This window comes from Marmota flaviventris, chromosome 2 (genome assembly GCF_047511675.1).
Source record: "Marmota flaviventris isolate mMarFla1 chromosome 2, mMarFla1.hap1, whole genome shotgun sequence".
NCBI lineage: Eukaryota > Metazoa > Chordata > Mammalia > Rodentia > Sciuridae > Marmota > Marmota flaviventris.
This window is the reverse complement of record NC_092499.1, coordinates 174,213,153-174,228,370: the sequence shown is the minus strand read 5'-3', so window position 1 is coordinate 174,228,370 and position 15,218 is coordinate 174,213,153. Positions and strand designations below refer to the sequence as shown.

The 15,218-nt window shown below is 37.1% G+C and overlaps 1 protein-coding gene across 1 annotated transcript in view; it reads left to right on the top strand.

Annotated features, from left to right (window-relative positions):
- LOC114107518 (attractin) overlaps positions 1 to 15,218 on the top strand; it is a 140,610-nt gene that overhangs the window by 97,639 nt on the left and 27,753 nt on the right. Inside the window, exons 20-24 of the mRNA XM_034636196.2 lie at positions 4,015 to 4,108; positions 5,912 to 5,964; positions 10,128 to 10,222; positions 13,318 to 13,396; positions 15,051 to 15,208. Coding sequence (XP_034492087.2) covers positions 4,015 to 4,108; positions 5,912 to 5,964; positions 10,128 to 10,222; positions 13,318 to 13,396; positions 15,051 to 15,208 — 479 coding nt within the window. The remainder of the gene's footprint in view (positions 1 to 4,014; positions 4,109 to 5,911; positions 5,965 to 10,127; positions 10,223 to 13,317; positions 13,397 to 15,050; positions 15,209 to 15,218) is intronic.

Sequence of the window (15,218 nt, the reverse complement as noted above, 5' to 3'; positions counted from 1 at the left end):
CCTGAAGCCAACCTGTGCTGGAGGCTTTGGAGGAAGACCTGTGGGAATGAAAGTGCACGTGAGGAGTGACTGGCTGGAGGCCCAAGTCCTTGACTGCACCTCCTACAGAGACTGAAATACTTGGCTGTGCCCTGAGTTTGCTGAGAGGAGGGTAGCTGTCCCCTGAGGCCACTATGTCAAGCCTCTGGTTAGGCCTGAAAAACCACACACAGGTTTTAAACCAGGAGCTGCACTCAGCCCTTCTAGTGTATTTTAAAGATTTCAGTAGTCCCATGTTTCCTCATTCATGGTAGATGAAGCATACAAGTGGTAATCTAAATGGTTGGAATATTACAACCATTTTATTGTTAGAATCTAAATTGTTTTTTAAAGGGAAATGTATAATCAATGAACTGATTTTGGATTTGTTCTAGTTTCCAACTGAAAATTATTACGAGACTATCCTCTTCCCCTTGCCATCTGATTTTGGAGGTTGAACCCAGGGGTGCCTTATCTTTGAATGACAACTCCAGACATTTTTAGTTTTTGAGACAGAGTCTCACTGAATTGCCCAGACTGGCCTTAACATTGCAGTTTTTTGGCTTCTGCCTCCTGAGTTGATGGAATTACAGACGTGCACCATTGTACCTGGCTATTAGAGTAGTCTTCTAGTTGAAAGAATCCTCAGGTTCTGAATGGGAAAAATAAATAAGAAAGGACATCTCTACTTTCTCCTCATATTCCACCTCCAGGCTTCTTTTTATGACACTTCAGAATCTCATCCCAGGCCAGCCAAGATAGAGTGGCAGTCTAGCTATTTTGTCTGTCCCTTCAACTCCCTGGAGTTCAGTTTTTTCATCTGTTTTTTTTTTTTAAGAGAGAGAGAGAATTTTTAATATTTATTTTTAGTTTTTGGCAGACACAACATCTTTGTATGTGGTGCTGAGGATCGAACCCGGGCCGCACACATGCCAGGCGGGCGCGCTACCGCTTGAGCCACATCCCCAGCCCAGTTTTCTCATCTGTAAAACAGCAATTTAGTGTGGTGTTGAGATTAAAGCCATCAGAGCAGTACATGGCACGTAGTTAATACTCAATAATGTGAGAAATTACTATATCCATTCTAATGTCATTTCCTTTTACTCTTTTTTTTTTTTTGGTACCAGGGATTAAACTCAGGGGCACTTGACCACTAAACCACATGTTTTTAGTTGTAGATGGACACAATATCTTTATTTATTTTTTATTTATTTCTTTTGTACATGACAATAGTGCAATAATAATTATAATAATAATTATCCATTTTCAGCACAACTTTATATACAGAGTTATATAAAGTATGTTCACGCCAAATTATGTCATTATACATGAGCTCTCTTATTGATTTTTTTTTGCATTACAATTCTTAATATACCTTTATACCACAATTTATTGGTATAAATTTATTTGTATCTAAGGTATGTTGACACCGAATTCACATCTTCATACATGTATTTTGTATAATGATGGCCGTCTCCTTCCACCATCCTTGCTATTCCCCTTCTCCCTCCCTCCCTTTCCCTCCCACCCTTATTCCCTATCTAGAGGTAATCTTCCTCCCCTGCTCTCCCTCCCTACCCCACTTTGAGTCACCCCCCTTATATCAGAGAAAACATTCGGCATTTAGTTTTTTGGGATTGGCTAACTTCACTTAGCATAATCTTCTCTAATGCTATCCATTTCCCTGAAAATGCCATGATCTTATTCTTTTTTAGTGCTGAGTAATATTCAATTATGTATAAATGCCACATTTTTTTTTATCCATTCATCTGCTAAAGGACATCTAGGTTGGCTCCACAGTTTAGCTATTGTGAATTGTGCTGCTATAAACATTGATGTGGCTGTGATGTGGTGTTGAGGATCAAACCCAGTGTCTCAGCATGTTAGGCATGTGCTGTACCACTGAGCTACACCCCAGCCCCCCTTTTACTCTTAAATAAAGTGTCTTGTGCAGATTAAAAGTGTTCAGTAAAAACATTTATAGGTGAATACACTTAATCTATTTGATAGTAATCAAAACATAACATTTCTGAGGAGTAAATGTGTACAAAGCTTTGTGCTGACAGCCTTTGAAGACAAAGGGATCTTTATCATCTCCAAGGTTACATAGCCTGCCCAAGATCTCACAGATGTGCATAAGCTGGAACCTCATTCAGTAGTGCTGACCTTAACTACTGACTTGGTTGTATCTCCAAGCAAACATCCCCATATCTGCAACTGCTATCTAGAAAAATCAAATTTTCCTCTGTGACATCTATAGGGCTTTAGTATACTGTTCTAGAACTTAGAGATTGCTTTATTTTCTAGATACAATACAAGTATAGTTTTTAAAATACTGAATGATACCAAGTCTTCAGTGTATTTCCTCTTATAATGGTGTAGTCCTTAGCTAAGGATAGCAGCTATGATGTATTGAGGTCATGTTTCAGGTGGCATACACTTTATCCATTTAATAGTAATCAAAACATAACACTTCTGAGGGGTAAATGTGTACAAAGCTGTGTACTGACAGTTTTTGGAGACAAACGGACCTTTGTCATCCCCGAAGTCACATAGCCTGCCCAAGATCTCACAGCAACCCTTTTAGATAGGTGCTATTATTAGCCTCATCATATAGACAAGGAAGAAGACTCAGAAAGGCTAAGTAGCATGCCTAGAATTCCAGAAGGGCTAAGGTGGAGGACAGTGGATTCAAACTCAGGAAAACAGACATTAGGCCTCTGCTTTTCACGAACACACTGCCCTACACACTCAGCAGAGCAAGAGTCGACACTTAATTTCTGCTCCACCATGTATTCTAGTAAACTCTGTACTGTTCTGTTTTACAGATTTTCTCTTTCCCCCCCACTTCTTGGGATTTATTTATTTATTTATTTGGTAATGGGGTTGAACTCGGGGGCACTCAACCACTGAGCCACATCCCCAGCCCTATTTTATGTTTTTATTTAGAGACAAGGTCTCCCTGAGTTGCTTAGGGTTTCATTTAAGTTGCTGAGGCTGGCTTTGAACTTGGCTGTATTTATTTTTAAACTGCACCTTTAGTCAGGCATGGTGGCACATGCCTATAATTCCAGTAGCTTGAGAGGCTGAGGCAGGTGGATTGTGAGTTCAGAGCCAGCCTGATCAACTTAACGAGGTCCTAAACAACTCAGTGAGACCCTATTTCTAAATAAAATACAAAAAAGGGTTGGGGATATGGCTCAGTGGTTGAGTGCCCCTGGGTTTAATCCCCAGTACCCGCCCCCCACCAAAAAAAAGTATTTCTTTACTTTATTTACAGAAAATCAGGGTGTAAAGGGAAAAGTTGTTGGGCACAGAGACTTTTGCATTTATTTCAGTGGAGTATAAAATGTGTCACAGCTCATAATTAACTGTTGGGTAAAGTTAGGCAGAGGTGTGCTGAGATGGCTGTAGGAGGGACATGGGAAGATTGTTTTCTGTAAAAGCAAAGGAAAAGGCAAGATAAGGTTGATGAGTGATGAAGGGTCTTAAATGCTCCCCTTGCCATCGGGGGTCCCTCACTTCTGAGTCCCTGAGGGTTTTAACATGTGGCCCACTTGGAGAACATTCATCTGCTAAGGCAGAGGACAGTCTGGCCAACCTCCTCCTAGAAGGCAATCAGCAACCTGAGCATCTCCATGGGGGAAGGGACCCAGCACCCAGCTTGCTGGAAATGCATTATAAATATTCACTGAACAAATGAAAGAATCATAATACTGAGAAAGAGTGTCAGTTTTAAGGTCAAAATAGAGATTGCCTCGGCTGGTGGTGGTTCGGAACCAGCTTTATCTTTCTTACTGTCCTTTTGCTTGAATTCCTTTAATGTTGAACATTATTAGAATTAAATCATTACTTGAAAATTGTGAATCTTACTTAGTAAATATTCTTTTTTTAGTGTGACTTCCTACAATCCTGATTCAGATAAAATTATTTGTTTTGGGAAAAGTCTCTGATAGTAAGCCAGATGTATCCTGTGTGCTTTTTCCTTTTCTCCAGCATGTAAGTGCAATGGACATGCCTCACTGTGCAATACCAACACGGGCAAGTGCTTCTGTACCACCAAGGGTGTCAAGGGAGATGAATGCCAGCTGTGAGTATCTGTTCTACCACCAGAGATGGCACAGGGGCTAGGAAGCTAGCCTGGGGAGCTGCCCCTTCCCTGTGCTTTGTTGCCATGGATTCTGAGTGATCCCTCCAGAGATTAGTTTGAAATTTTGCCCTTTCTGCTTCTGACAAGTCAACCCCCAAGCTTAGGGATTTTCAGTAGCAATTCTTAAAAGACTCTTTAATTCACATTTTTAAAAAAGTGTTTGATACTGACATTTCCTGGATTGCTAATCCTTTAACTTAGCAGCTACCATTAGAAATTTGCACTTTTTCTGAGGGATGGAGTTGGAAGAACTGGTGTTGAACCAGTGCTTCTTTGTGTTTCTTTGGCATTTTGTTTCTCTGATAGTGGGTGATTCTCTTGCCTTGCACACATCCCTCCTGTTCTGCCCTTCTTTTGGTGAAGTGTGTTTATCATCTTCAAGGGGAAGGCTTCAAGTCTCTGTCCATAAGGATGCGGCTTAACGTCAAACAGCATTGGGTTTCAGACCTGGCTGTGCTTCCATTGAGCAGGATCTTTTGAGACAGATCACAGAACCATGCCAAGACTCAGTTTCCCCATCTCCCAATAGGGGAAGTAGCAGTAATTGTTTTTAGTATCCTGGAGAGTTGCAACAAGAGAGATTGCCCCCAATTAACATATTCCTATCTGCTATAGTAGAAAACCTCATGAAACACGTAGCCAGGCTTATCCACTCTCTCAGGAAGAGACTTAAGAGAGATGTGTTTAGTGTGAAAATCTTGAGCTGATATGTGCAGATACATCATCATTGGCAAACTTCATTTTCCTTAAAGAATGTCACCAGTAACATGGATATTATTCAGCAAGGAATTGGTCTATGAACACTTCATAGATTATATTATAGTTTATATAAATGTACATGGTTGTCAATTTCATGCTTCCCCAAAGCCAATATGTTAAGAAAAGTCTAATCAAAGATTAAATTTAAATTTCAGATCTAGGTTCCTTTTCACAGAAAAATGTGAGAGCAAAATTAGTCACTGTTGCCCTCTATTGGGGGAAACAGCAAAGACATGATGTGGCATGCAGTGGAGGACTTTCAAGTGATTTCTAGAAGTTGTAGATAGAGACAAATGCCTGTCATCTCCCTGGATGAAAGGGCAGCGTCCCTGGCTCATTTGAACTGGGAAAAGTGTTTCCCGCAGCTCTCCCTCCTTCCTGTGAACTTCATAGCCACTTTGCTTGCTAGTTGGCTTTGTGGAGAGGGAGATGGGTTTCGCTGAGTTTGTAAATGACATCTAAGGAGAAATTAATATTCATTTTAAGAGGAAATTATATTCTCTCCAGGCTAGCCAGTACTTGTTTAAGAGTGTTAGTTACTTTTTAAGTGATCCTTGGTATTTAGTTTTTTCTCATTTGGGTGTAAAGAACAGGGTCAGTTTACCGAGGGAGTACAGGAAAGAAATGAATATTTGAAAAATGTTTTAGTTGCATTTTTAGAAGAACATGAAGTTCACAGGAATGTGAAAATGTGCTTTTCATTATAATAAATAGGATCTAGGTTTATGACATTTGGATTTATCTCCTGTGCGTTGGCAAATGTTTATTCATTGTTTTTATATAGTGGTGGTGGAACTGATGGGCAATCTGTATGAAAATTCAGGCACACTCCTCTTAATCCACCTGATATAAATAATGGTGAAGACTGTAATTATCAGGACTCAAAACTGGTTGTGGTCTATGTAAAAGGATCTACTTGATTTAAAATGAATGTAGATTCCATATTAAATAACAGAAAAAATAATTACATTTTTTTCCTCCTAGATGTGAGGTAGAAAATCGATACCAGGGAAATCCTCTCAAAGGAACGTGTTATTGTAAGTATTTTTGTAATTCTTAATTTCTAAAAGGAGTAGTAGTTCTGTAAAACTCCATTATTTTCTACAACATGGTTTGAGAATGGTAAGCGCTACCACCATGCAATTGTCCCCTGACTTGGTGGGTTTGCCTATTTTAAGCTATTTTTAAGTGGCCACGTTTATGGTAATGTTTGTAGAAGATAGCAGAGGCCAATACAGAGTCATGCACCCCTGGATTTCCTTGTTTATGTTCTCGAAACCGTACTTCATTTGCAACCACCTGGTTGAGGATATCTAACATTTCATATCTGAGAATATTGATAATAAACAGAATTCTTAAAATATAGATGAAATTTCATCATTCTTTCTGGAGTTGATTTGTGTTAACTACTTCTTTAGGAACAAGTTTTTAAAATAAAACATCACATGATTATCTTAGAGTGAAATGTGAATCTGGCAAGGTGACCATTTATGGATAGATGGATTTTTTTCCCCCTGTGGCAATCCACAATATCTGGTATACAATCTGGTATGCCAGATTGTGGATCCAGAAAAAGGAGTTAACGTATCTGCTCTGTTGGATCGAATAGCTCTAATGTCATAATTCATAAAGAAAAAGTTAATTAATGAGACTTTATCCAAATTTCAGGCTTCTATTTAAACAAACACCATTCAAAACAAATTAAAATAGGCTAGAGAAAATATTTGCAAATCTGTCCTCACCAGACTGGAAAAGGGTTGGAATATTTTAATAATCATTTCAGATCATTGTGGATAGTATCCTTTGATATCATTGAAACTGCAGAACTATTCATTTTTTTTAATATTTATTTTTTAGTTATAGGTAGATACAATATCTTTATTTTATTTGTTTTTTATTTTTAAAAAATAAATGACAGTGGAATGCATTACAATTCTTATTATACAGCACAATTATTATACACAGCACAATTTTTCATATCTCTGGTTGTAATAAAGTATGTTGACACCAATTCGTGTCTTCATACATGTACTTTGAATAATGATGTCTATCGCATTTCACCATCCTTGCTAACCCCCTGCCCCCTTCCTTTCCCTCCCATTCCTCTACCCTATCTAGAATTCATCTGTTCCTCCCATGCTCCCCCTCCCTACCCCACTATGAATCAGCCTCCTTATATCAGAGAAAATGTTTGGCATTTGGTTTTACATACTGCTCAAGGGAACCATACACCAAGAAGACATAATAATCATAAATATATATGCCCCAAACAATGATGCAGCTATGTCCATCAAACAAATTCTTCTCAACTTCAAGAGTCAAATTGACCACAACACAATAATCTTGGGTGACTTTAACACACTTCTCTCCAAACAAAAGTTGAATAAAGAAACTATAGAACTCAATAATACAATCAATAACTTAGACTTAACTGATACCTACAGAATATTTCAACCTGCATCAACCAGATACACTTTCTTCTCAGTAGCACATGGATCCTTCTCTAAAATAGACCATATAATATGCCACAAAGCAACTCTTAGCAAATACAAAAAAGTAGAGATAGTACCATGCATCTTTATTTTATTTGTATGTGGTGCTGAGGATTGAACCCAGTGCCTCATGCATGCTAGGTGAGCACTCTACCTCTGAGTCACAACCCCAGCCCTCATTTCTTTTTTTTTTTTTAATATTTATTTTTTTTAGTTGGACACAATATCTTTATTTTATTTATTTATTTTTATGTGTTGCTGAGGATTGAACCCAGAACCTCGCACATGCTAGGTGAGCGCTCTACCGCTGAGCCACAACCCCAGCCCCCTCATTTCTTTTTTTAAAAAAATATTTTTAAAATTGTGGATGGACACAATACCTTTATTTATTTATTTTATGTGGTGGAGAGGATTGAACCTGGTGCCTCACATGTACTAGGCAAGCGCTCTACCACTTAGCAACAACCCCAGACCTATAATCATTTCTTAAAGGTTGAAATTTGGAAGCAGAGACATATCACTGAAATTTTTGTGATCATGCACATTAGAATCTATTTCTCATTGGAGAGAAGAAAAGCTAACACCATATTTCAGCAAGGGTGTTGAAGAATAGGAACCTTCATGTATTGCTTATTGAATGTTAAGTGGTATAGCCATTTTGGAAAGCCATTTGGCAGTTTCTGAAACAGTTAAAAAATAAACAACAACTCTCCATTTCCTCCTCCCCCCTGACACCAGTCACCACCTGTCCTTTTCTGTTCCTATGAATTTGACCTCTCTGGGTATCTTCTCTAAGTAGAAACATAGTATTTCTCTTTTTGGGGCTGACTTCTTATAGTTGATATGAGGTCTTCATGGTTCATCTATGTTATAGTGTATGTAAGACTTCCTTTTCTTTTTATGGCTGAATAATATCTGATTGTACATTCCATATTTTGCTTATCTATTCCTTAGTGAGCATGGCTTGTTTCCATCTTTTGGCTATAGTGAGTAATGCTGCTATGACCTGGTAAACAAATATCCATGTGAGATCTTGCTTTCAGTCCTTTTGGGTGTGTATCCAGAAATGCAACTGCTAGATCATCTGTAATGCTGTGCTTAATTTTTTTTTTAGAGTATAACTTTGTTTTTATTCAAGCAAACTTGAATTCATATCTATTACCAACTTGGGGAAGTTTCTATCTTCCTTTGAAATTAAATTTTCTCATGTAATGCTAATACCTGCCCTATAGAATGAATAAGAAATTCAAAATTCTTATTAGAAAGTGTCATCTTATTGTCTATTCCAGTAAACCCAAAGAAAAGGCAGGGTTTCTTATTTTTAGCAATATTGAAACCATTTTGTTATGAAGTGTTCTTTGTTGTTTGTTTTTAATTTCATTGACTCTCATTTTTCTTTCTATGACCTAATACATTTGGATTTTTGTTTCTTCCCTGGCCAGATCACCAGTAATCTTCCAATGACACCATATTAAAGTCTGTTTACATACCACCTTCCTGACCATTACCACTTATTAACTGAGGGCTTTAGAACCATTCTCTCAGTTTTCTTTTCCTCCCTTCACATCTTTTTTCTTTTTTTATATTTATTTTTTTAGTTGTAGTTGGACACAATACCTTTATTTTATTTATTTATTTTTTATGTGGTACTGAGAATCGAACCCAGGGCCTCGCACGTCTGGGTAAGCACTGTACCGCTAAGCCACAATCCCAGCCCTCCTCCCTCAACATCTTATCATGCTTTTCAGAGAGATAGAGATAGAGAGAGACTGATTGAAGAATGAAGGAAGAATTCTAGGATTTGGGTTATCTTGAAATCCCACAGAAATTACATGGTTAAATCTATGGATATAGAGCTAAAAATAGAAGTCAAGGCTGGCACTGTGTTTAATTTTTTTTGAGGAATCCCTGCACTTTTTTCTACAGAAACTGCACTGTTTTTTACTCTCATCAGCAATGCATGAGCATTCCAGTTTCACTCCCCAGTACTTGTCATTTTCTGGGGTTTTTTCTTTGTTTTTGTTTTTGGGTTTTTTTTTTTGTTGTTGTTGTTGTTGTTTTGTTTTCATAGCAGCCATCCTAATGGGATGAGATGTAATCTCATTTTGGTTTTTATTTGCATTTTCCCAATGATCAGTGTTATTCAGTATCTTTTCATCTGCTTATTGGCCATTTGTGTATCTTCTTTGGAGAAATGTCTGTTCAAGTTCTTTGCCCATTATTAAATAAAGTTTCAGTTGTTAAAATTTTTTAAATTACATTACCAGTTTGGGGCATTAAACTCTTTTTGAACTATATCACATTAGTCTCTGAGTGCTTTCTTCTCTTTTGCAACAAAATACGCAGGGCACATATTCCTTGCCCAGACCTGGAAGCAACTATTTTCCATGGAGTTTTAGTTTCTTTCACACCATTAACTTATGTCTTTGTATCCATAAGCAAAATTTAGCACATACAAATGTTCAGTTACATTTGTGAGTGAGTTAGGCTGAAGCCAAATCTCATCTAGGGTCATTATATAAAGAGGGTTTGATGAATAACTCAAATAAAATGATGTTGCCGAAGGACTTGGTTTTCTTTGAAAAACCTGGATATGGGTAAGTCAGAGTTTGGCTATTGAGTTTTTCAGAACAGCAATCTGTGTCTTGAGCAAATTGTTCTTTTTTGCTCTATTTTAATTTTAAATGTGCATTTCTTTCTCTCCATAGATACTCTTCTCATTGACTATCAGTTCACTTTTAGCCTCTCCCAGGAAGATGATCGCTATTACACAGCCATCAATTTTGTAGCTACTCCTGATGAAGTAAGATTTTTAAAAGTTGACTCATTTATTTTGAATTTGTTAGGATTTTTTTTCTTGGTCATCCTGTCTAAAAGTACTGCTTTAACAGTAGTTTCAGAGTAGAGTACAGTATATAGCATGTTTAGAAGTGCAGGAAAAAAAAATTTAGAGTTGACATTTTATCTCCTTTCCATCCAGAAAGTAAGAGCAGTAGTGTTATAAGATTTACCAGAACCTGATACACAGACTGACATTCACACCACATACACTTAGTATTTCTGCTCATCACAGCCCCAGACAGAGGAGACTGCAAAGGGAGTGCCATCATTAGGGAGCAGATGGCAGAGCCCAGACTTACTCACAGAAGGGACTGGGGCTTAAAAATCAGTCGTAAAAAATTGCTGACTTGGATGGTGGCCCACACCTGTAATCTAAGCTTCTTGTGAGGCTAGACCAGAGGATCACAAGTCCAAGGGCAGCCTCAGAAACTTGGTGATACCCTGTGTGAAAATAAAAAATAAAATAAAAGGCTGGGGCTGTAGCTCAGCAGTAGAAAAGTACTGGGTCCAAAACAGGAAAATAAAATCCCGATTGAAATCCGTTAACACCATGGTACAAGAATAAGCAGACAGCACAGGGGGTGCTAGGTGTTACTTCTATTTCTAGAAGGAATTCTAAGCCTCATTGGGAGGTAAAACAGAAAAAAGTTTAGTTGGTCCAATAAGAAGTTGGCCAGAAAGTAATTCACATGGTTTAAAACAACTATTTGAAATGTGCATTTATATCTACTCTCATTAATTATAAAGTCTATCCTGCCCAAAGACATTACCTATTGATAGAAAGGAGCCAACACAGCATGACATTTAAAAGCAAACCTTCTAGAACATGAAGATGCGTCTGTACAATTTCTTTCTTCATCTTTTCATGCTAGGACTTGAACCCAGGGCCAGTTCCTACTAAGCATGAGCTTTTACCACTGAACTGTGGTATTGTTAATGAACTCTCTAAAGTCCATACCCATTCTAATACTTTGGGAAAATTTTATTAAACTTGATCTTAAGTTATTTAGGTCATTCCTTGGAAGTTTCTTCTCACTGACATACCTAAAGCCATTTGCCATCACAAATCCTGCCACAATAAATGTGACAAGTAACACATGGAAAACAATGTGACTGTAAACAAATGTGTATTCCTTTTTTTTTTTAACATGTTATCACTAATAACTAATTTCAAAAACAAAAAGGCAGAACAAAGTCCATAGTATGGTATATTTACTATTAAGTGAAAGTAAGATTTGTTTTAAATATTCCATTTCAATGATAAAATTAAGATGAGTGAATGACTGTTGGTCAAGATGGCGTATGCCTGTTGTTCCAGCTACTCAGGAGGCTGACGCAGGAGAATATTGTGTTCCAGGCCATCCTGGGCAATGTAGCAAGGCCCCATCTCAAAATATGAAAACAATGTCTGCGGTTGTAGCTCAGGGGAAGAGCACTTGGGTTCGAGTCTCACACCATATATAAATAAATAAAGATCCATTGACAACTAAAAAAAATTATAAAAATATGAAAAGAAGAACAGTGAATGGCCTTTAAGTAAAAGTAATAGGTGACTACAAATGAAGACATTTTGGAAAAACTGTGTAGGTGTGTCATTTAAGTAACTGTATTATCTGGAATTTTAAAAAAACATTTTAGGACAAAGTTACAGCAAAACTGGTACACATGAAATTTATTATTGCCTAATATTTATAAGCAAGTGGTAGAAATGCTCATAGCCTTTTACGATACAATTGATGATGTAAATTTGATTTTTAAAAAATAAATATGGAAGAATATTCGTAATACTTCTAAATAAATAAAGTGGAAAGAGACCTTGACAGTCAAAGTTTGTCAAACCAAACCTCTTTGCATTTCCCTATTTATGTTATATCAGAATATTTAATAGAAATATCCAAATGTATATGTTCTCTCTTTTACAAAAACACAAGGGTTTTGAGTTTTTTTGATCCTTATCATGGAAAGAAACAATTGATGCCAGCAACAGGAGGTGAGGTTTTCCCAATAAGTGAAAAAGTAACTACTTTGTGAGAGAAACCTCTTATTTGGAGATCACATTTTAAAAATTATTATATGCATATATTTCCATTGTTCTAGTTTTGTGTTATAATAAATATTAAGACAACATCATCCTTAATTTTCCAACCCGTTTTAGTATCTTTTAAAATTAAGAATGTATAAAATGTAAGATATAACATCTAATGAGATTGCAGAAAGAATTGACCCTGACTGAGAAGTTTACTAGTCAAGTTTCAGTGAAAACTAAAAATTAGTATTAGAATTTATGTAGCACAGCAAGCATTGTCTTCTTCCATCTGGATCAACATTCCTCATAGATAAGTTTTTCAGTATTTAAAACTAAGAATCAAAATGAATTAGGCTGCCCCTTGAAATGCTGAATCTGTTAAGGGGTAAAGATGTTTGTCAAAGTTAAGAAAGCTTACTCATTCATATTTGTCTTGAAATAATATTTTTAGTAAAAGAAAAATGTTATAATATCATGAATGAATATAATTAAATGATTGTTTAGTATGCTTCAGTTTTATACTAATTTTTAAGACCATTTCCATATAGGAGAAATTTTGTACTGTATTATAATTTATGAATTTAGACATGGGTTAAGTTATAAATAAATAAATACATTGAAACTGAGGCACTGGGTCATGTATTTCCTAGTAAGTGGGAGCTCCAGATATTTGGAAACAGCTGTCCAGAGGATCCTGAGGAGTCTTGCTCCTCTGACATAGGTCAGAAGGTATAAATTATTGTTCTCTACATATGAGAACATATTTTAGAACATATTTTAAAACTCCCTTCTAAAAATGAACTTTTTCATGCAGTTAGGCATCTGAAAGAAGCATTGAATGCCGTGTTCTTTTCTGGGAGGGAAATGAAATTTTATATGGGGTATGTTGCTTATATTGAGGAAAATTGCTTAGGAATTTTTATAACTCTTCTATAAGCACAAATTTCTCTTGAAACATTGTAAAATATTCTGTAGTTGAGAAAGTCAAGAATAGTAGAATTATATATCTATTTATTTATACCTCTCATCAGCAAAACAGGGATCTGGACATGTTCATCAATGCCTCCAAAAACTTCAACCTCAATATCACCTGGGCTGCCAGCTTCTCAGGTAAAGACACATCTAGCAAACACACTGTGAGTGGAGTTTGTGGGTAGAGAACTGTAACATAGGAGTTGGGAAAAGAGGCTCTGGAGACAGACAGATGGATTTTTTTTAAAACCCAGTTTTGGCATATACTATTCATGAGACCTTGAGCAAGTGTCCAAATCCCTCTCTGGATTGTTCATCAGTAAAGTGAGCATAGCAACATTTACCTCCTAGAACAATGTAGATTAAATGAAGTGAGAGCTGCCATCACCTACCATGGCTCAGGCTCAGTAGGTGGCTTCCCCCTCCCCCCCCCCACTCACACCCTTGCAGTGGTCACTGCTCTGCCACTGTCCTCAACATCCAGATCCATGACTCAGAGGGGAAAAATATCAGTGATTCAGTTTCAAGAAATGGAAATGTTTAAATAAAATGAGATTTTAATAGGTACAGAGAACCATACATTGGGAATTAAACCAAACTCTGAAAGCATAGCTGTTGCTATCTGGTTTGCCTTAACTATGATTTATTAAAGACTTGATGACCCTGATGTAGTGGTTAGGACACATTACCACTGCATAACATGATAACTTGACAAATAGAGCTGAGTTCAATTCTGCCTATTATTTACTTGCACTGTGCTGTTGAAAGTAGCTTTCTGAGCCACTTTCCTTGTGTAGGAAATGGGACAGTAAAAACACCTTGCCATGTAGAGTATTGCAGGAATTACATGAGATGATAAAGGAAGTACTCAATGTAATGCTTGAACATGGGCAGTTGTCACAGAATGGTAGCTCAGTTTTGTCAACGTCTCTGCTGTTACAATACTCTTGTTTTTGACCACACAAAAACTAATCAGACTGGTATAATATAATATAGGAATATAATCTTTGCTGTCATTTGGGGGTTTATTAGGGCTTAAAAGATTTTCAGTGACCATCTCAATGAAAACATGACAGGCGGGGCTGTAGTCCCACATTTTAACTCAACATGGAAAAGAGTGCATTTTGTGAGTCTTTATTCACACTCGAGTTCCTGGCTGAGGGAGAATCTGGAATGAGGAAAAACCATCTGGGAACAAATGAGTTACAGGAGGATGGGGGACTTAACTATACTGGTAACTGGTAGCAGAAGGCATCACCTTGAGCATCTAATTCCTTGTGGAGACTTGAGGCCACTGCTGGTTAGAAAATGAGGATTGAACCAGTCTTCCTGGTACATATGCCTGGAACGTTGCCACATAGATGTTAAAGGGAAATGCAAAGGAATTGAGGCATTGTTGCAGATTGAGTGATAGCATGTGTTAATAGGACTCTGCTAGTGTCTGTAATTTCACAGTTTCAGGGTTGGTAGGTGGTAGGGGGTTCCTGGTCAAAACCATTCTGATTTGGGGCACAGGATTATGAATCAGCCTGCCCAGCCTCAAATCCCACCTACACTCCTTGCTGGCCAATCAGCCTGAGGCAAATTACTTATTTTCTTGTAACTTTGGTTTCTTAATCTTTAAATACGGATAATGAGATTGTTTTCAGGATTAAGGGAGATAGAATCTATAAAAGTTATTCCTATGACTTTATGATTATTCAGTAAATACTATTATTATTATCAAGAGCAAATTCTATCCCCCACCTCTTGCCAAAAAAGTCCCTAATTTTCATTATTTTCTCCTTAATAGCTGGAACCCAGGCTGGAGAAGAGATGCCTGTTGTTTCAAAAACCAACATTAAGGAGTACAAAGACAGTTTCTCTAATGAAAAGTTTGATTTTCGAAACCACCCAAATATCACTTTCTTTGTTTATGTCAGTAATTTCACCTGGCCCATCAAAATTCAGGTAAGATATG